Source organism: Hylobates moloch, unplaced genomic scaffold (genome assembly GCF_009828535.3).
Source record: "Hylobates moloch isolate HMO894 unplaced genomic scaffold, HMol_V3 SCAFFOLD_3, whole genome shotgun sequence".
Taxonomy (NCBI): domain Eukaryota; kingdom Metazoa; phylum Chordata; class Mammalia; order Primates; family Hylobatidae; genus Hylobates; species Hylobates moloch.
In genome coordinates this window covers 121,014,799-121,037,108 of record NW_026652278.1, presented here as the reverse complement: position 1 = coordinate 121,037,108, position 22,310 = coordinate 121,014,799, and the positions used below count along the sequence as shown (strand labels likewise).

At 40.6% G+C, this 22,310-nt stretch overlaps 1 protein-coding gene and 2 pseudogenes across 1 annotated transcript in view; 1 reads left to right on the top strand and 2 right to left on the bottom strand.

Annotated features, from left to right (window-relative positions):
• The first annotated feature begins 1,763 nt into the window (after window positions 1-1,763).
• LOC116481121 (zinc finger SWIM domain-containing protein 5-like) lies at window positions 1,764-9,482 on the top strand (annotated as a pseudogene).
• A 2,633-nt stretch (window positions 9,483-12,115) lies between these two features.
• Window positions 12,116-12,928, bottom strand: LOC116481114 (uncharacterized protein C2orf27A-like; annotated as a pseudogene).
• Window positions 12,929-14,043: 1,115 nt separating this feature from the next.
• CUNH4orf33 (chromosome unknown C4orf33 homolog) overlaps window positions 14,044-22,310 on the bottom strand; it is a 28,112-nt gene continuing 19,845 nt past the window's right edge. The window contains exon 6 of the mRNA XM_058436760.1: window positions 14,044-16,019. Within this exon, the coding sequence (XP_058292743.1) occupies window positions 15,944-16,019 (76 nt within the window). The 3' untranslated portion in view covers window positions 14,044-15,943. The remainder of the gene's footprint in view (window positions 16,020-22,310) is intronic.

Genomic DNA, 22,310 nt, shown 5'->3' with positions numbered 1-22,310 from the left:
ACTCGTGTTGAATAAGCTGAGATATTTGGAAACTCCAAGATAAATAATAGATACTGTAAGAAAACATGGCCGCATATCACAATGTGTGTTCTTCATTTTTCTCATTGTCGGCACTCAAAATACAAAATCTCTCACCTTCATACTTCTAGAGTTCATTAAAAGGTTGCCCTGGTGCCCCGATGGTGCTGGGGGATCATTGAAAATTGGAGCATTCACTTCCATTAGTAAGCCTCGAGCCCCAGGTTTAAATGTGAGAGTCACAGGCCTGTGCATCACTGGTGTACTGTTCCTTGTTGTGGTAATTTTATATTCCAACTACCAAAATGAGACAGAAGATCAAATACCATGATATAAGTAAAGCAATGTATTTCTTGTTCCCCGGTCTTGATGTAATTAAGCTCAAATAACATTTTTACCAATATCCTCAAGGCAATGAATACTTCATTACATTTTTTTAAATTCTATTAGTTGCATTAAAATGTTTTTACCCACAGCAAAACTTCTACAAAAAAAAATTTTTGAAAAGTTGCTTGTTGTGACTTAATACAGGTACATTACCTATGCAGTATATACAAGGTTTACCAACATAAACATGTTTTTATTCATTCCACAAACAATTTTTGAGAATAGACTATATGCAGCTGCTCACTAGTTCTATAAAGGAAATTCAAAGAACTGAAGATGTAATCCCTGTCCTTAAAAAAGTTATAATCTTTATTATTAGGGGAAAAAAACAAAATGCACATCTACAAACTAATGAACAGTTCAAAAAAGCATTAAGAACCTGATTGGAATACACAGAAAAGTAATAAAAACATGGAGATGAATATGAGTTGGAGTAGTCAGAAATGCCTCCTGGTTTGGGAGGCCAAGGCGGGTGGATCACGAGGTCAGGAGATCGAGACAATCCTGGCTAATACGGGGAAACCCCCGTCTCTACTAAAAACATAAAAATTAGCCCGGTGTGGTGGCAGGCGCCTGTAGTCCCAGTTACTCCCGAGAGGCTGAAGCAGGAGAATGGCGTGAACCCGGGAGGCAGAGCTTGCAGGGAGCCGAGATCGCGCCACTGCACTCCAGCCCGGGTGACAGAGTGAGGCTCCATCTCAAAAAAAAAAAAAAAAAAAAGCCTCCTGGAACTTGAGCTGCACAAGAAAGGAAAATACATATATTTAATGTAACTATCTTATGGATGCTTATTTTGCCTACTTTAATTTCCATTTTTTTGAAAGCTGAAAGTAATCTCATCAGTTAGCATTTATTGCTCACATTCTATGCTAGCTGCTGACTTTTATGTACCCTCCCAAAATGTATCAGAATGTTGTTCTGACCTAGGTATATATTAAATGCTTAGCAAGTGCTAATCAATTAATAAACATCATGACTTTTTTGTTCTAGATGATGAAATTACAAAAACAAGACCTGTCCCTTGGACTTAGATGACTCACAATCTAATGGAAAAACACACAACTGTGAGGAACATGTGAGAAAACAGCATGAAAAGTGCCTTAATAGAAGTAGGGGCACACAGAGCACGGGACCTCTAGTTCTGATGGTGGGAACTGCAAGGGTGGGAGTGTGGCTGACTGCCAGGGTTACTACCTGAGACCGTCACTACAGCAGTTACTACTGTAACTGCCTGGGACCGTCATTAAAAGAGTGAACGAAGGAACGAACGCAGAAATGAAAACTTAATACAAAAGAAACTGTTTTAAAGAAGAAATGAAAACTTAAGACAAAAGTAACTATTTTAAGGAAAGGCTAGCATGGGGAAGAAGAGAAGAAGAAAAGGCTCCCTCCCTGCTTCTAATGAGCAAAGGCAGCCGCCTAAGCATCTACAGCCCTTATTGGGTAACAAGAGCAGGGAAGAGGAGGTAACGATTGGTCAGCTGCTTAATTGATCACAGGTTCATATTGTTACTAACAGGCTTCAATTATGCCTAATCGTAGGAACCACTTGCACCTGGGTTGTGACTGCCCTCAGCAGTCCTTCTGGGCGGCAGACGCAGTTTGTCAGTTTGCCAGCATTCTGCATTTATGAGAACAGTTTCTTGTTTACTCATGTAGCCTCCAGTGGTATACTGAGTTGATCACGACCCTCTCTCTTTCCGCCTCCAACAGGGGAATGCCAGCAAAGACCTCACAGGATGTGCAGGAACAGAACAGGAAAGGAAGCAATTATGTTACAAATGGAGGAAATAGCATGAGCAAAAGCCCAGAACCATGAGAAAGCTGAGGGGAGATAGGAGATAAACGGAGCATAAGGGACATGGTGGATGGGGAGTGATGAAAGAAGTGATGTTGGCAGAAGGGGTGCAGATCACTGCGCTGACATTCGAGTTTATGCCGAAGCCATGTTGACCACTGAAGGTTGTAAGCAGGGAATTTACTGACAAGTTTTATGTTTTAGAAAAATCACTCTGGAAAATGTATAGAAAAACCAAAATACTCTGAGAAATCTGAAGTCTTAATCCAAATTTATTTTATTTATTAATTATTTGTTTCTATCCCGATTTCTCCTAACTACACTGGTAAGGTTTTATTTTTAAAGTTATAGTCTTTATTTCAAATGGTTCTTATGCAATGTTTATCAGACAAAAGGATCTTAAAGAATACAATTGAACTCAATTCAATAGAACTCTTTATTTTCTCGCTACAACATGATACTTCTTGAATTTCCTAGTGCAAAATATATTCATGTCTTTTAAATTATTCATTCCCCATTACGTAGAGAAAATTAACCAAACTGACTCTGACTAAAGAAAACAAAATTTACAGCCAAGAATAAATTATGATAAAACATTGGTCTAAACAGCCATTTAGACAACTATACCATCATAAAAGCAGAAGAAATTTATGTGCAAAAAAGTTTAAAACTCCATATAGTCAGTGGTATGATTGTTCTTTTGCTCCTAAACATTCCCAAATTGTGCCTAACTCTGAGCTACTTTTGCTTAAAAATAGAATTAGAATGATTTTTTAAATGTATTATATTTATTTTTTCCTCTTTTTATAAATAGATTATGTTCTTTCTAACATCCCAACATGTTCAAAGGCGTTCTTCTAGCAACTTGCAAATTTCAGTAAAACTGTCACCTTCAGTAAAAGTTCAAAATGTCAAAATAATTTTAAATTTAGTATGAAATTTCACTTGTTTTGTTATGTAGTTTGGAAATATCAAATGTTAACCAGAAAATGTATGAAACACAATAAAAATGAGTATGTGTGGACAAATAAGACATTTTTAAAATTCTGGTAATCAAATGTTCTCTGGTATGAAACTTCTTAAGCAAGATTCCTATATATATATACACACACACACACACACACACACACACACACACACACAACATTTTTAGACACCCTAATGCTCGACTGCTGGTGCATTTTAAAATAGCTTGATGCTTACCAAATTCTCAACTGCTTAGTCAGCTGTCTGTTAAATTCATGAAATTCCCACTTGATGCCAGCACTACGTAAAACAGAATTTGACCCGATGAGTTGATTTTTGTTTTTTGTTTTTTAAATTAGGTTTCCACAGAGGAATATCCTACAACCTATAGTAACAAAGAGGTTTTATTTGGACAAAAATGGTATGATTCCTGAAAGGCAAAATTAAATTTCTCTAAACTGGAAGAAATACACTTCTAAAAATCAATGAAAGAGCAGATAACACTCTTTTAATGGACAGGTTTTGTTCAGCTATATAAACTTTTTTTGACAGATTTCATTTTTAAAACTCTCTGCAGGAAAATTACTAATGATTTTCAAATCAGAATAATAGGAAACAAAACAACATTAAAGTTAGGGCTGAGTTGTATCAGAATTAGAGAATTTTATTTCAAGATGTTCCCCTTTCATCTATAAAGGCAAAGAATTACAAGAGTTGTGCGATTATATTAGGGCAATAGAATCGATGTAAATACACAGTTTGGGTAAGTAGGCTAAAAACTCCTTGCTGTATCATTTCTTCAACTATAGGATTTTACATTTTGCCCATCTTTTTTCAAATAATTGCCTCTATTCACTACCTTGCCTACATATATAGGGCCCTAAAAGATAAACAATAATTCATGTAGGTTTCTGTGGCCATTTTTTTTATCCTTCTGACAAATCCATTTGAAATTATATATTTTTATATCTAATACTACTACTGAGTTATGATTTTTTAAAGATTTTAATTGTAGATAGGCAGAAAATATCATAAAATCAAACTGGCGTCTTCTCTTAGTAGGACAATCAGCTTATATTTTATAAAGGATGTGAAGGGTCAGCAAAATAAAATTAACTTTAATTAGGTTCAAACATGGATGATGTAGGTATGTTAAAATCTCTAGGATATTTACTTTGAATCCAGAAAAATAAGCATATGGAGAGAAGTATTGATACAAATTACTTTTTATAATAAAAAGTGAGGCTTATAATCAAAATTTATTAATTGGAAATGATATATATAAGTATATATAATTTTTAGGTAATCTAATAATCCTATATAGTATCACACATATATCAAATTTAAGTAAGATTTAATGAATAGCATTTTTACCCATTAAGATGTAAAATAATGTTTAAGTTTTAACTACATCTTACTTGTAAGCAAGATATAGAACAAAGTAGGTAAATGAGACTTAAAATTATATAAAGTCTTTACTCCAGAGCCAAAAAAATTATATAGTCTCCTATGTGTAATTTTAGCAATTAAAATGCTGAACTAGATACAAACAATATCATAGGAAAAATGTAAAAATCTGAATTCGGAAAAGAAAAAGTTACGAGGTCCTCATTGGGTTATACAAAATTATAATACTGTAAAGCTTGTCCCACTATAGAACAAGGTGATCTCTGAAATTACAAGCCAGTGAATTCAGAACTATAAAAAGGAAATATTACTTCATAACCTTTAGTTAACCTGTAGCTACACTTCCACAGAAGGTCATAAAATCACATTCTGTGGTTGGATTTAAAAGCTGGATAATTTTATAGCCACTCATAATATCAGGGCTCAAGATCATTGCCTTTAGTGGCTAGAATAGAATTCTTTTATCATCCCTATGAATATACTGCTAGGTAAGGAGGTAGATAGTACAACATGCAGCCTTACGGGTTAAATACTGGTTTCTTGGAGTCAAATGACAATGTTTATCACCTTTGTCTTCTTTCAAGCATGCTTAAGATTTGTGAAGGTGAATAGAAGCCACAGAAAGCTGCCTTTGTAAGTCAAAACGTTTATTTCCCTTATGGAATCTTCCCAACAATTGATAGAACCATGTGTACAGTAAGCCTACATCTGATAAAACACTGGCATCAAATGGAAGCTAGAATTTCCATTTCCAGGTTCTTTCAACTTGGGTGACCTTCCATTTCCAAGCTGAAACTTCACTTTCCCAGCATCTAAGGTGCTTCTTTTAGATGGTACCTTAGTTTGTGAGTATACTTCCTGTAGCTTAAAAAGTACCACTTACAATGTCCTCTCTACGCAAGCTTTTAAATTATTTTAAAATGTACTATCCTTTCATCTTTAAACATTTTTTAAATTGTCGTTTCCTGCCTCTGTGCCTTTGTTCATTCTGCCTCTGTCACTGGAATGCTATTCTCTGTCCCTCCTACTTCAAGGATCCAGTTTCTTCCTGAAGTTCTCAGATATCTGATGTTCTCAGATAAAAGTGATATTCCAAACCTCCCTCCCCACCTACCATGTACATCCCAAATATTATATCTGTGATTTTGATATTTATCCATCTCTACCTTATTCTAAGACTATGTATAAATTCATTTGGCTTACCTCTTGCTTAGCTCTCTTCTAGAATGTAAAAATTTTATAAATAGGAGCTGTACCCAAGTCATTTCTTGTGTGTTTCACAGCACCTAGTCCACTGTCTTCAACAAGGGCAATACTGTGTGCTTCCTTGGCAATAATGCATGCTAAGAATTACTTTGTGGCATATCTGTTATGGGTGTTTTTATATAATTCTTACCTTTCCTCTTCCAGCTGGCAATTGTTTTCTTTCTTGGTTACTTTTGAAATTTCCAGTAATCAAAATAATAAAATAAAATTAATCTCTACAAAAATACAGTTCTTAGATCCAGTATTCACGCAAAAAGAATAATGCAGTAAAAATAGATAAATAGAAGCATGCTGAGGTTGTCAGTATTTTAAACACAGTTATGTGGTGTTTCTTGGTAGAGTTGAATGAAGCACCAAAAATATCATTTTGTTAACCTGCTTCTTCCATCTAGTGGCAAAAAGCAGGAAGAAACAATGTCCTAGAAAAACACCATGATCAAATGGTTCTAAATGCCATTTCAGGAAATACTGATGGTAAGAGTTCAACATTGAAGGTTTAAATGATAAGTATATGATAAGTATTTTAAAATAATTTTAGCAAATTGATAGTGCTCAGCTGGGATAACTGTCAAAGTTACTTAAAGTCATACATGTATTTGCATGCTTTCACAAAGACTTCAACTACATATGTAAAGCTATGTATCACCCCACATTAAATTGAGATGGATTTATTTTGGTATACATAATTATGGATCTGGAACAAACTGTTGGATAACTATTTAGAATGCCATTATTTCCTCAGCTATAAGCACATGGCAACCGTGCTGATATAAGTTTTAAGAGATACAATTGAGAACCACTGCAATTGGACTTCACCATTGGAATTGCCAGTGAAAATATTTCTGCAATAATAGGCAGTGAAAAATTTTGTGACCTGAGACATAGGGTCAATTGGAAGGGGGAGAGAGGGAAAGTTTAAAGGGGGTACAATCAGCTGCTCTGCATTGTTAGAGCTGCTTCAAAGACATTAATGAAAAATAATATGCAATGGACAGCATAATTGTGCATTCTCTGCACTCAAAGGCCACCAGCTTATCTCTAATACATGAGGTTTGACTGCCCTTCTAACACTTTCTGTTTGCCTCACTGCAAATGTAATTAATGTTTTAGAAGTTAAATGTGGGTTATGCAGAAGTGGAAAGAATGTTCTCCAGGACAGCAACTTCTTCCCGTTCTTCTTTTCAAGTGAACAAGTTAACCATGTGTAATGGTGATAAAAATAAAAAGCCATCAAAGTATTTAAATATGTAAAGACTATAAGGGAAAATATAAGTATTCATGAGTATCATAATTATTTTAAACTCAGTTTTTAATAAAAGAAAATATACTTTTTGTTTATTTCCTAATTTTTAAGAAGAGAAAAACTTGTGTCTTCCTATCTCTGAAGCCCTTTTCCAGATGAATAGGGACCAGCTACAAAAGTTCATCGAATATTTAATCACGGCACACCACCACACTGAAGTTCTTCCTACTGCACAGAAACTGGCAGATGAGATTCTATCCTCCAACTCAGAAATCAGCCAGTGAACAGCGCTCCTGACCCCACAGCTGGGGCCAGCATTGACAGTGAGAACTGTTGGCATTTGGATGAAGAAGAGGTGAAAGAACAAGTGAACCTTTTTCTCTCCCAGGGGGCTTAGTATGGCTCTGGAAAGCAACTGAACTCAATATTTGCCAAGGTTCGAGAAATGCTGTGGACGAGAGATTCCAATGGAGCAAGGATACTGATGCTAATAACTGAGCAGTTTATGGCTGACCCACAACTCACACTCTGGAGTCAGCAAGGAACAAGCCCGACAGGCAAGGTCAGGCAACTCTGGCATGAGCTAGGGCTTTATGGGTGTGCATAATTTTAAATCCACAATGCAAACTGGAGGAGAAATCCTGCTGGCTGCAGCAGCTGCAGAAGTGGAGCGACCTGGATATCTGTCCCCTGGAGGATGGAAACTATGGACATGAGCTGTCCAGCATCACCAATGCACTTCCCCAGAATGCCATTCACAACCCAGACTCCTTATCCAGACCAAGACGAACGATATTCACAAGGGCCATTGAGGGCCATGAATTACACTGACAGGACAGCCACCTACAGCGAATAATCAGCAGTGATGTTTACACAGCTCCTGCCTGCCAGCAGGAAAGTGAAAGAGTACTCTTTAGTTCCCCAAGCCAGCCACTCTGCCTTGAGCATGTGCCTACAGCCTGTGCCCAGGTTGAAGCCCTATGTTCCCATGGTTATCCAAAAGAGGCCCTCAGACTCACAGTGACCATTATTAATACTCTGAAGCTGCAGCAACAGTGGCAACTTGAAATCTACAAGCATCAGAAGAAAGAATTGTTGCAGAGAGGAACCACAACCATCACAAACCTGGAGGGCCAGGTGGGCCACCCCTGATCCCATTGGCTGCCTGTTTCTCACTTTGACTGAGGCCTGCTGCCTGAATGATGATGGCTATCTGGAGATGTCAGATATGAATGAAAGCTGACCCCCCCGTGTACCAACATGTACCTGTGGCTGCAGGCTCCCCAAACAGTAGTAAGTCCTACCTGTCATTGGCCTTGGAAGTTGCATTGATAGACCTGGGTCAACAGAGGATAATGCCTGAAGACCTCTACGCACAGGACAAGGTGTCCCGTAATGAAGAGCAGCTCCTAAGCCAACTCCAAGAGCTGCAGCTTGACGATGAGCTAGTGCAAACACTGCAAACAGTGTATCTTACTGCTGGAAGGGGGCCCTTTCAGTGGTCTGGGAGAAGTCATCCACTAAAAGAGTGTTCCCATGCATACATACCTTTGCCAAGTATTTGTTCTCAGCTCTGCTGTCTCATGATCCAGACCTGTCCTATAAATTAGCCTTACGTGCTATGAGATTACCTGTTTTAGAAAACTCAGCTTCTTTCTGGGCATGGTGGCTTATGCCTATAATCCCAGCACTTTGGAAGGTTTAGGTGGGTGGATCATCTGAGGCCAGGAGTTCAAGACCAGCCCGGCCAACACGGAGAAACCCCATCTCTACTAAAAATACAAAAAAAAAAAAAAAAAATTAGCCAGGTATGGTAGCAGATGCCTGTAATCCCAGTTACTTGGTAGGCTGAGGCAGGAGAATCAGTTGAACCCAGGAGGCAGAGGCTGCAGTGAGCTGAGATCATACCATTGCACTTCAGCCTGGGCAACAAGAGCGAAACTCCATCTCAAAAAAAAAAAAAAAATGAAAGAAAGAAAACTCAGCTTCTGTAGGTGACACATCCCACCCTCGCCATATGGTATCACAGCAGTGTGAACTGGCCTCTGCCATGCTGACTGCTGCCAAAAGAGACACTGAGACTGTGAACAATTCTGGAAGCAATACAGAATCAAAGCACATTCATTCTTCCTTCCTCATCTTCAAACTGGCCCAAATGCATTCAAGATTGCTACTCCCACTGACAGTAGTACTGACAGCACCCTGCTCAACGTGGCCCTGGGACTTGGGTTACAGGTGATGCAGATGACCTTATCAATCCTTAACTGGAGATGCCAGGGGATGGCACTGTGGTTGGTGACCTGTGCTACAGAAGTGGGTGATTCTCCCACCTCCATCTACAACCAGGAGAAAGGAATTTCTAGGCCCTACTCTTGGGATGGGACAATGAATCCTTAGAGCTTTCATATTCCTATTCCTAATGGCCTAAGAAAGGATGGGGCTGCTGGTGGGAGAAGATGGCCTCTGTTCAGCCAGCCCAAGCCCTGTTCTCACAGCTTGAACCATATCCTGATGTCAGCAGAACTTTGACCCTCTCATCAGAGACATATCTAAGAGAGTGAATTTTCAGCTGCCAATACTCAAGTGCTCCCTTGGGAGGTATGGAGCCAGGTGGTTTGCTCCCCAACCCTGTCCATGCTCGTGAGAAACCCTAGACAACTTGGAGGCTCAGGACCCTTTCTAAAGTCCAAAGCCCCAGCACAAGACTCTACCCTGAGAGGCCTCACTTCAACTAGAACCCCCGGCAGGTCTCCAACCCTGGCCTGGAGGCAAGCAAACCACAGGCTCCACTGCTCCATCCTTGTGAGAGGCTAACGGCACCTGAAGAAACAAACCTTCAACCTTCTGCCTAACACTCATGCCTAACACACATCAGCTCTCGCCACTATGGAAAGTTCATTGAATTTCTAAGCAAGGCTCTGGAGACCTTCCTGCTGCCCCAGGATGACCACCTGCAATTTGCCCAGTTCATCGACAACCTCAAACAGATCTACAAAGACAAGAAAAAGCTGATGCTGCTGGTGTGACAGCGCTTTGCCTGAGGAAGCAGATAGCTCACCACCAGGGCAGACTGGGTCCCCAGGTAGGATCAGGACAGGCCAAGGACACTGAAACATTTGTCCATGAATGTGTCCATTCTTTTTGCCAGACTTCTCTTTCCCATTCCTCTTAAATCTCTCTCACCACCTACATGTTTGTTCTCCATCTCTGTGCCTCCTCTATTCATTCTCTCACCAAACGAGCTTCTAAGCACCAGTCTCCATCTGCCATCAGATTAGCTGCTTTAGGTGCACAGTTCTCTTCTCACCCCATACTTTCTTTCTTCCCCTGCCTTTCTATCTCAGTCTTCCTCTGCCTGCTTTTACCACAGCCTCATTGCTCGCTGACTTGGAGGCTAGGGCTGGTCTGTACTCTCTCTTCCTGACTAATTTCTAGCCCTAGTGGGCAGCCCTGTCTTAGCCCTGGCTGACTTCCACAGTGTATCATCATGTTCTTGCTACCTTCCTGACCCCTATGCTCAGTCTGGAATTGTTATAGGAGGTAACAAGGGCACTCAGAAGAGTCAGGTGGATACCAGTGTCTTGGTGTTTACTGTTTCATGTCTTCGTTCCTGAGTTAGGGGTGGGGTGTCATAGAGAAGGGGTGGTATAGCTAGAATGCAAACTAAGAACTTCTCCATCTGCTTTACTTTTTTTTTTTTTTTTTGAGACGGAGTCTCGCTCTGTCGCCCAGGCTGGAGTGCAGTGGCGCAATCTCGGCTCACTGCAAGCTCCGCCTCCCGGGTTCACACCATTCTCCTGCCTCAGCCTCTCTGAGTAGCTGGGACTACAGGCGCCCGCCACCACACCCGGCTAATTTTTTGTATTTTTTAATAGAGACAGGGTTTCACCGTGGTCTCGATCTCCTGACCTTGTGATCCACCTGCCTCGGCCTCCCAAAGTGCTGAGATTACAAGCGTGAGCCACTGCGCCCGGCCTACTTTTTCTTCTTTGACAAACTGTCACCTTTTTTACCCCAAAATGACCAAGAAGTTGTGTTAACCGTTTGTGGCTCCTCAAGTCTTACCGTCCAGCTGAGGGCCCCTACAACGTCTCAGTCCAATGTATTGGTTAAAAACAAGAGAGAGAGAAGCCACTCTCATTTCTGTATCACAATTGCCCTTTTTTGGCAAGTGTGTGAACTCACAGTGCTTTTCTATGGATAAACCATGGATCACATAAAAGATCATTTTTCTAAAAGAAAAAGAAAATCCTAAACCCAGAAGGGACCAGCAAATAATTATAGAAGATTATAGATTTCCTGTGAGTGCATATGGATCAGGATGACCTGATGCTAAACTCAGATTCATGTGTTGAAATCTCATTCTCCATACGATGGTATTAGGAGGTGGGGCCTTGGGAGGTGATTAGGTCATGAAGGCAGAGACTTCATGAATGAGATTCATGCCCCTATCAAAGGACCACAGAGAGCTCCTTCATCTCTTCTGTCATGTGACGACACAATAGAAACATGACTGTCTATGAACCAGGAAGCCAGCCCTCACCAGACACAGAATCTGCTGACCACTTGAGCCTAAGTTTTACCATCTCCAGAACTGTGAGAAATAAATTTGTTTCTATGCTGCCTAGTTTATGACATTCTGTTTTGGCCCCCAGATTAGCTAAAGTGCCAACATATCAACTTCTACACATAATTTGTGGAAACTCTGATGCCAAATCTTTGATGGCAAAAGGTGATTAGTCTGCTGGAGAAGTGAACCTACATGATCCCTCTTTTCACAATAAACCAGACAGTCAAAACTGGCAAAAGTAGTTCAAGGTCTTCTAAAAGCCATACCTGAAAGGTTTCCAGTAACAGTTGATTCGATGGTAATTCAATCACACAAACAACCACAACAAAAACATACAACTATCAGAGATTTTCAGTTTAGCCTCAAAAACACCATCTGACATGAGTTAAGAAGGCATGAAGTTTCAAAAAGTCAAACTTTATTAAAATGTTATTTTATAAACTTGTAATTCTGGTATTATGAATAAATCTTAGGGCAGGTGGCGGCATGGAGACCCCGGGGCACAAGTGCTGAATTTGGAAGTTTCAGTTCCTATACCCTTTGGAGATGCCCCCCTGGCCCCTGCATCCCCTGTCCACCTGTCAAGAAGAGCCCATCCTTGGCAGCACATCAGGGGCAAACAGCCCAGATGCCCAGTTGAGGACAGACCTCCATGCCTGGAGGAAGAGACCACCTCTGGGAGCAGGAGGAGCTGCTGGAATGCCTCCTTGCAGGCTCCTTTTCATGCTCTCTAGCACCTTTTGCAGGCAGATATACACCCCCAGCAGCAGTAGCCCAAGCAGGTCCTGCAGGAGCACAGCAACAGCTCTGCGTAATGAGAAAAGCCTCTCTCCAGCGAGGCAGAGGAGCCCAGGCTGCACACCCTGGTCTCCACCTCCATGACTCCCACTGTGCCCAGGACCAGGAGCAGTGTGGGAGCTGCTGGCTCGGGCCATGTTGGCCACCCCCTCTCTGCCACCTCTAGCTCCAGCCACACTTTCAGATCCAGGGCTTAGGCCAATGGCTACAGTAGGTGCCATGATGTCAGGCAGCTCCTCATTGGGCTGGTCCTTGGCTGTACCAGGGCAGTGGCAAGAGGGCTGTGGGGCTTCCTCTAGCTCCAGCACTATCCCTGAGGGCACTCTTCCCCTGGTGCTGGCACTGGCTTAACAGTACTGGAAGTTCCTGTATTGCTGGAAGTTCCTGTATTGCTGCATATGGAGCAGGAGCTGAAAAAGGAGAAAGGGTCACAGTCACTTTCCACTGGAATTTCCAAACACAAAAACAACCTCATTGAGTTTAAAGGAATTCAGCCTGAAAATACCACCCCCAGAAAGTCTTCCAGACTGCAAGCCACCTCACCATGTGCCTGTGCCTCAAGGGGCTCCAGAGGCTCCAACCGGATGAGGACAAGGACAATGTGCAGGTGAGGTCCTGATGGGATCACTGGTGAGGCCTGCCCTGAGGTACCTGGGGCGCCTTCAGTCAAATGGCCAGAGGTGTCTAGGGTGAGGGATGAGCCTTCATCGGCATCATTGGAAAACGCTCTCACTCCCGCCAGTCCTCAAGCAGGAGCCTCAAGATGTGGGGATGCAGCATGAGAACAGCTTCCTCTCCTGAGCGACTCCCACCAATTGAGCTGGCTACAGGGCTGACTCTAAGATATGGGTGCCTAGTTACCAGGGTTCTCTTGTTCTGTTTGGGACTGTCATCAAGGAAGTGAGGTCGCTTAAGTTTCCGTCCCCTTGGCCCCTTCCTTCCATAAGACCTACTCAGGACCCCACTGAGGTGCTGACTGTTCACCCTCCCCCCAGGTCAACTCCTTACCTATACACAGTTACGTCCACCCAGGGCCTGCTTGTATACCTGCACCTGATGTCCACCAGGGGCCAGATGTCCTCCTCAGGCCTGATTTCCACCTAGGGCTTGTGTGTCCACCTGGGGCCTGATGTCTGCCTTGGGCTTATGTCCCACTTGGAACCTTGTGTTCACCTGGGGACTGGTATCCAGCTGGGGCCTGATGGCCTACTGGGTCCTGTTGTTCACCTAAGGCCTGGTGTCCACCTGGGGCCTGGTAATCACTTGTGACCTGGGGATCAACCTGGGTCTTGGGTGTCCACTTAAGGCCTGATATGCACCTAAGGCCTGAGTTTTCACCCGGGTCCTGATGATCACCTGGGGATTGTGTGTCTAATGTCCACCTGGAGCCTATGTATCTACCTAATGCATGGTAGATGTCTACATGAGTCTGGTATTCAACATGGGCCTGCTGTCCACCAAGGGCCTTGCTGTCTATTTGGGACCTGGTTGTCAACTTGGGGCCTGATGTACACCTTGAGTCCAGTGTGCACCTGGGACCTGATATCTACCTGGAGGACTGGTGTCTTTCTGAGGCAGGAGGATCCCTGGGCCCCAGGAGGTCAAGGCTGCAGTGAGTTGTGATTGTGCCACTGCACTCCAGCCTGGGTGACAGAATGAGACCCTGTCTCAAAAAAATAAACAAACAAAAAAACCACACAAATTATGTAGCTGTACAAAAATATTTTCTTTCTTTATAACCTTATTCTACAAGCTTTTTTCTATTATTTATTTATTTTGCTTTTAAAACTTTTTTATAAAACCAAGACACAAACACAAACAGGGTCAGGATCATCAATATCACTGTCCTCCACCTCTACATCTTGTCCCACTGGAAGGTCTTCAGGGGCAGTAACATGCATAGAGTAATGGGGGAACCTACTCCAAATATTTCAACGTAGGTTCTTTCTATTTTCCATAAGTGTTGGCCAGCTGAGAAGTAAAAAAAAGAGTACAAAGAGAGGAATTTTACAGCTGGGCCACCAGGGTGACATAACATATCAGTAGGACCATGATGCCCACCTGAGCCTCAAACCAGCAAGTTTTTTATTAAGGGTTTCAAAAGGGGAGGGGGTGTAAGAACAGAGTAGGTACAAAGATCACATGCTTCAAAGGGCAAAAAGCAGAACTACTGATAAGGGTCTATGTTCAGCAGCGTACATATTGTCTTGATAAACATCTGAAACAACAGAAAACAGGGTTCGAGAGCAGAGAACCGGTCTGACCACAGATTTACCAGGGCAGAGTTTTTCCCCACCCTAGTAAGCCTGAGGGTACTGCAGGAGACCAGGGCGTATCTCAGTCCTTATCTCAACCACATAAGACAGACACTCCCAGAGTGGCCGTTTATAGAGCTCCCCCCAGGAATGCATTCCTTTCCCAGGGTATTAATATTAATATTCCTTGCTAGGAAAAGAATTTAGCGATATTTCTCCTACTTGTACATCCATTTATCAGCTCTCTGCAAGAAGAAAAATATGGCTCTTTTTGCCCGACCCCGCAGGCAGTCAGACTTTATGGTTGTCTTCCCTTGTTCCCTAAAAATTGCTGTTATTCTGTTCTTTTTCAAGGTGCACTGATTTTGTATTGTTCAAACACACATGTTTAACAATCAATTTGTCTAGTTAACACAATCATCACAGTGGTCCTGAGGTGACGTACATCTTCAGCTTACGAAGATAACAGGATTAAGAGATAAAAGTAAAGACAGGCATAAGAAATTATAAAAGTATTATTTGGAAACTGATAAATGTCTACATTAAAATGAAACCTTCACAATTTATGTTCCTCTGCCGTGGCTCCAGCTGGTCCCTCTCTTCAGGGTCCCTGACTGCCCGCAACAATGGAGTTGTCATCTCCTATGATAATAATGCCTTCTGGAAATCTCCTGAAGGACCTGCCTGAGGTTGTTTCACAGTTAACTTAAAAAAAATAAGTAGTAAGCATATACTCTAAAATAACAATTAAAAACTATAGAATAGTAAATACATAAAACATGAACAGCATCATTTGTTATTTTCATCAAGCATTATGCACCATACATAATTGTATGTTCACACCCACATCACCACAAACATGTAAGTAATGCATAACACTGTGACATTACAATGATGTTGCTATATGTGATAGTTCCATTATAATCTTATGGGACCACTGTCTTATGTGTGGTCTGTTGTTGACCAAAATGTCATTATGCAGTGCAGGACTGTATTTGAAAATGGTACAAATATACTCAGAAATACAAGAAAGATGGCCGGGCACAGTGGCTCATGCCTGTAATCCCAGCACTTTGGGATGCTGAGGTGGGCAGATCACCTGAGGTTGGGAGTTCGAGACCACCCTGACCAACATGGAGAAACCCTGTCTCTACTAAAAATACAAAATTAGCTGGGCATGGTGGCACATGCCTGTAATTCCAGCTACTCGGGAGGCTGAGGCAGGAGAAATCACTTTAACCCAAGAGGCAGAGGTTGCGGTGAGCTGAGATCACGCCTTTGCACTCCATCCTGAGCAACGAGAGCGAAACTCTGTCTCAAAAAAAAAAAAAAAGGAAATACATGAAAGACGGAACATTAAGACGAGAAACTTAAACAAATTTACTACAGAAAAACAAAGCCCTATCACAAAGTGGGCAAAGGATGTAAACAGACACTTCTCAAAAGAAGACATTTATGCAGCCAACGACATATGAAAAAAAGCTCATCATCACTGGTCATTAGAGAAATGCAAATCAAAACCACAATGAAATACCATCTCATGTCAGTTAGAATGGCAATCATTAAAAAGTCAGGAAACAACAGATGCTGGAGAGGATGTGGAGAAATAGGAACACTTTTTTTTTTTTTCTTTAAGACAGAGTCTCGCTCTGTCGCCCAGGCTGGAGTGCAGTGGTGCAATCTTGGCTCACTAGGAACGTTTTACATTGTTTTTGGGAGTGTAAATTAGTTCAACCATTATGGAAGACAGTGTGGCAATTCCTCAAGGATCTAGAACTAGAAATATCATTTGACCCAGCAATTCCATTACTGGTATACACCCAAAGAATTATAAACCATTCTACTATAAAGACACATACACATGTATGTTTATTGCAGCACTATACATAACAAAGACTTGGAACCAACCCAAATGCCCATCAATGATAGACTGGATAAAGAAAATGTAGCACATATACACCGTGGAATACCATGCAGCCATAAAAAAGAATGAGCTTGAGCTTGTGTCCTTTGCAGGGACATAGATGAAGCTGGAAACCATCATCCTCAGCAAACTATCACAAGAACAGAAAACCAAACACTGCATGTTCTCACTCATAAGTGGGAGCTGAACAATGAGAACACATGGCCACAGGGAGGGGAACATCACATACCGAGGCATGTTGGGGGGTGAGGGGAAAGAGGAGGGAGAGTTTTAGGACAAATACCTAATGCATGCAGAGCTTAAGACCTAGATGACAGGTTGATGGGTGCAGCAAGCCACCATGGCACGTGTATACCTATGTAACAAACCTGCACTTTTAGCACATGTATCCCAGAACTTAAAGTAAAATTTAAAATAAATAAATAAATAAAAGAAAACAGCAAAGCAAGAAAATCATATATAGATAGAGCCAGAGACACAATGAGACTGTCATTCTCTAGATCAAATGCTGTCACATGTCATCATACTTGTAACCCAAAGCATCCTAACTTACAGATTAGGAACAGAGCTACATACTGTGAAAAGTGGTCACTTCCAATGAAAAATTTTAAAATCTTAGTATCTCTATATGTAAGTCATCTATCTCTATCTATCCATCTTAATATATCTACCTACCTATCTATATCATTTGTTTTATTCTCAATTTATAAATCAAACTAAATTGAAGATTGTTACTCTCCTTAGTTTTTAAGATACATCAGAGACACATTTGGGTGTGAGCTACACCTCCAAATCTTCTCTAGTCACTAATTATTGAGATTCTTTTGGATATAAACAAGTTACCCAAAAGATAATACTGTGAACACTCAAGTGTTTAAAGCTTGTTTTCTATAAACAGCATAAATTAATGGATTTTGAACTTTTATGATTAGATAAAAAATAAAATTATTAAAACAATATATACACTTAATACATGTGATGCATTCTAATATTTTCTATTTACTTCTCTGTTAGATACAATCTACTAAAATATTCTATAATCCACTCACTAATGGGTTTGTAACCTGGATTTTGAAAAGTCACTGATAAATTACTCTATTGTTTTTGAAAATGATAATCCTCTCAAGAAAAAAAGGGTGACTTGTCATTGTTGCAAAGAGTATAATATAATGCAAGGAAAACAGATTCATTTATAATCTTTAGATTTTCTGCACAAGTGGACTATGAGATGACCATTTGGAATAAATTTTTACTAAATCCATCATATTTCTCATATATAAAGATAAAAGGTTATTATAGTTATTGCAAGTTATTTAAGGGTATGAAGTTTTGCTTGCCAAAGGTTCCATGTCTTCTGAAGCTTGTCTTTTGATCTTTGATAAAAACAAGCTAGTAAAAGCATTTAGTACAGATGAGGCCTGGGATTTCTTTCTTTCTAATATTCCAGAACAATATGATACATTTCCTAACGACAATAAATGTTAAAAGAGTTGCATTCAGATTAGCCACTGGTCCACACTACAATAATAATTTTCATGTGTTATACTGCTGCAACAAATAATACTTTAGAAGGGCTTAGGGGAAAAAAAAGTGGCTCCCTTAGTGAATGGCTTATTAATGAGTGGCTTGAATACTCATCTTCCGTATTATATACTACCACATAAAAGCGAAGGTTTATGAACCTCTTTTCTCTTGTATGCTGTTTTTATTTATAGAATCAGGGAGGAAGAGATCTTGGTTTAATAGTTTTATCTTGTAGTACTTTATTAAATATGTTTTTCTCACCATTTCCATACTCTTCTCCTTCTTGAGTGCCTATAATATGAATATTTGTTCACCTAATTTGGTATTCTATACATTCTGTAGGCTTTCTTCATCCTTTCTAATATATTTTTCTTTCTTTTGTTCTTTTCCTCCTTTTTCTTTTTTTTTTTTTTGAGGTACCTGTGTTATTTCAAAAGATCTGTCTTCAAGTTCAGAAATTATTTCTTCTGCTTGTTCTAGTCTGCTGGTAAAGCTCTTGATTGTATTTCTTTTTTATTGCATTCATTGAATTATTCAGCTCTAGGATTTCTGTATGGTTTTTAATGATATCTCTTTGTTGAATTTCTAATTCAAATCATGAATTGTTTTCCTGATTTTGTTGAATTATCTGTCTGTATTCTCTTATATCTCACTGAGTTTACTTAAGATTATTATTTTGAATTCTTTTTCTGGCATTTCATATATTTTCTTATGATTGGAGTCTGTTCCTGGAGAACTATTGTTTTCCTTTGGAGGTGACATATTTCCTTGCTTTTTCATGGTTGATATGTCCCTATGTTGATTTCTACATATCTGGAAGAAAAGTCACTTCTTCAATTTTATGGGGTAGGTTTCATAGAAAAAGAGCAATTTGTATTAATGGGTCTTAGAGTGTCAGTTGGGTGGGGTGTGTTGGCCTTCATTTTAGGTGGATGCAGTAGTGTAGCCTCCAGGTAGTTTCTTTAACTGAAATCCACACTAGCGGTGTTTGCGAGTTTCTCAGTGGCCTAAGCTGAGAGAATTTGTGGTTACACTGGTGTGCCTTTGCTGGGATTGGGCTCACCACCCTGTTTCTCTGGTCAGGGGTACATGCATGCACACAGTGGGTCAGCCACCCTGGGGTCTGTCTTGCTATGGTTGAACCCATAGGACTGTTACACTGGCCAGAAGCACAGACAAGTGGCTGCTTAGTTGGTTCAGGGGCATGTCCACTGGGGACAGCCCATGGGGCTGTTTCTCAGGTCTGGGACATACGCTCTTGGCTGCTTGGCTAGCCTAGGGATGTGTCCACCTATTTTTCCGGTCCTTATTGGGAGCACAGGGCCAGTGGGAAGGCCCAGGGGTGTGTTTGTGGTGGGGTTAGGGGAGGACGTGAGGGTGCAGGGCTGTTTCTCAGGTTCTGAGTGTGGGCACATAGCCAACTCCACTAGGTGTATCAGCTGCTCGGATGCTCAGAGACCTCTCCCACTTGGAAGAAGGCATGCAGCAGTTTGGCTGGCTCGAGGGCAGGTTTGTCCTGGGAAGGACTGGAACACTGTGTCTCCTGCCTTAAGCATGGGTGGGGGTTGGTTTCTCTGCCATGCAAGACCAGAGTCACAGCCAATCCTGAGCCCAGACTCCCCACAGCTGGGTTGTGAGGTTCAATCACCCATGTGGGTTTGGCATAATGAAGATGGAGCCCCAGTGCTGGAAAAGCACAGTGGCTACTGACCTCAGAGGAAAACACACTCCAGAGATGGCTCAGATCTCAAGATGGCACCATGCTGCAGCAGCTTGGCTCACAGTGGGTGAGTAGGGGTGAGGAGTATACACCTTGTGCAACACAGCTGCATAAATTCCCTGCAGCTCTCCAAGATGGACTCGGGGCTTACAGGAACTATGGGATTCTTCTGTTTAAGGACTATAGGTGTTGGCGGTGGCAATGGGGCTGGGTGACAGTGGGGGATCTCCTGCTTATCCTTTCCCCACATGTGAAGTCTCTCCTGACTCCAGGTATATCTGATCTAGGCAGAGAAGATGAAGCTGCAGACAACAGGTACCTCCACCTTACCCTCCTAGACTTCCAATCACTACTCCTCCATCACACTCCAGCACTCTCCCTTCAACACTGTAGTCAAAATCTTAGCTGTTTATTCATTGCCTTGGTCCTTTATTGTGGTGGGAATGAATGCCAGGTGTCTCTAGTCAGCCATCTTGCTGACATCACTCTCAATAGCTTTATTTTGTAGATGAGTAATGAAGACTAAGAAAGGCAGCAGCAGAGTAAATAAGTGCCTTCTCTTGAGAATCAAATTCCCTGGGTTCAAATCTGCTGCTTCTTAACTGTATGATCTTGGGCAAGATACTTAACTCTGTAGGTCTTAGTTTCATTAACTTTAAAAATAAGCATTCCAAGAGTATCTGACTTTGAGATTGCTGTAAAAAGTAAGGGTAAAGTTCTTAATATAGTTTCTGAAAAAATAATAAGTATTCAATAAGTATTAGATATTTCAATGAGGCCACTTGCACAAGGTCAGGCAGCTAAAAGGAAAGCCCAGTCTATTGTGTGAGTATAAGACATTTGGTGTTTCTGCTGTGTACACCAAAGCATACTAATTATATTTAATAATATCACTAAGTAATATTATCTTTTTGCCATTTTTCAAAAAACTAATTCAAAGACATATATTTGTATTTAGCATAATTTTTATTTCTCTGAATGCTCAGACTTCAATTTACAGTTTGGTTTTCTATTTCAGCAAAGCTCTCTCTTCAAAATATATACACTAGGTACTGCAGTGCCTTAGGGCATTATTACAGACATGGGTTTTCAGTGTACTATTGAGTCAGAAATGCTGTTTAATGGAAATTACAGGTGATAGGCTGCCAAAAGAAACTAAATTTTTGCTAAACCTTGCATTCTCTGCGAATTTTTCAAGAGTGCAAAGTAAAAAATTTACAGAACACCCAAAGCTCTCTCAGGAGCCAGTGATGTAGCTATATATTATTTCATTGTAATTCAAATAAGTAGTAAAGTGAAATGTCATTTGATAGCATTTTCTATTTCTCCTTTATATTACATATTAGATTTATAAATATCAGACAAAAATTTACTCGTAGGTCCCATTATATGGAAAAGAATATTTTAATTACTGGTTATTTATTACGAAACAAAATAAAAAAAAATATGCACAGACACCCCTCACTTTTCATAGATTCATGATTTCTGGCTTCCTATATTCCTCATACATGTGTCATCTTAGCTTCAGAGGTAACTCTTTTTACTATTCCTTCCATGAAAAATTATAGTTGGTAAAAAATAGAGTTACAATAGTCAATTTTATAAGTTTTGCTCTTTCAGAGCAAATTAAGATAAGAAATTATCAGAAAATGAGTAGGGCCCAGGAATGGTGATTTAACAAAATATATGCTACACACATACACAGCACATTTTATGCTCTCTCTCTATATATATATGTATGTTATATATAAACATATTTTATATATATATATATATATATATATATTCAGTTAGAAGATAGGTTAGGCACATATTCCTCTTGGACTTAGGTGCCTTAGGCTGGATACCCCTTCTACCCCCGACAAAAGCAGAGGGTTGTGTGCAGTGCATTAATTTTGGAATGTGATTCTAAGGAATGGGATTGGGAACTTTGGAAAAATTAAATAAAGCAAGCCAATCTAAGATTGTATTTTTAAGCTGATCAGTACTGTAGGTAACTGAAGACCCTAGCGGAGTCCTACTGGAGACTATATGGAATGCACTTCAGAATTGTCTGCCCAAAGCACAGAAAAGGGGAATATTTATCCACTGAATCCTGTCCCTATTGTCAATTCCCTCAAACTTCCAGGTTTGCATATATGTCAGAGTAGATTAGCAGATTTCCACAGGTGTTCCACATAACTGAGGTGTCAGAAAAGCACTAATACAGAAATCTAGAGATACATGGGACAACAGAGGTAAAGTGCTATCAAAGAGTAAAATGGGTGAATTGAAAAACGGCCTGAGAGGATGTGAGGTAGGACACAAGAGATATTAAATACAGTCCACTCCTTGCAGCACTCAGAGCCACACAGGTTCCACATTGAGTCCAATCTGTCACAGAGTCTTCAAGGAAGTGGGCGGCCATTACACAAATACTAAATGCAAAAGATTT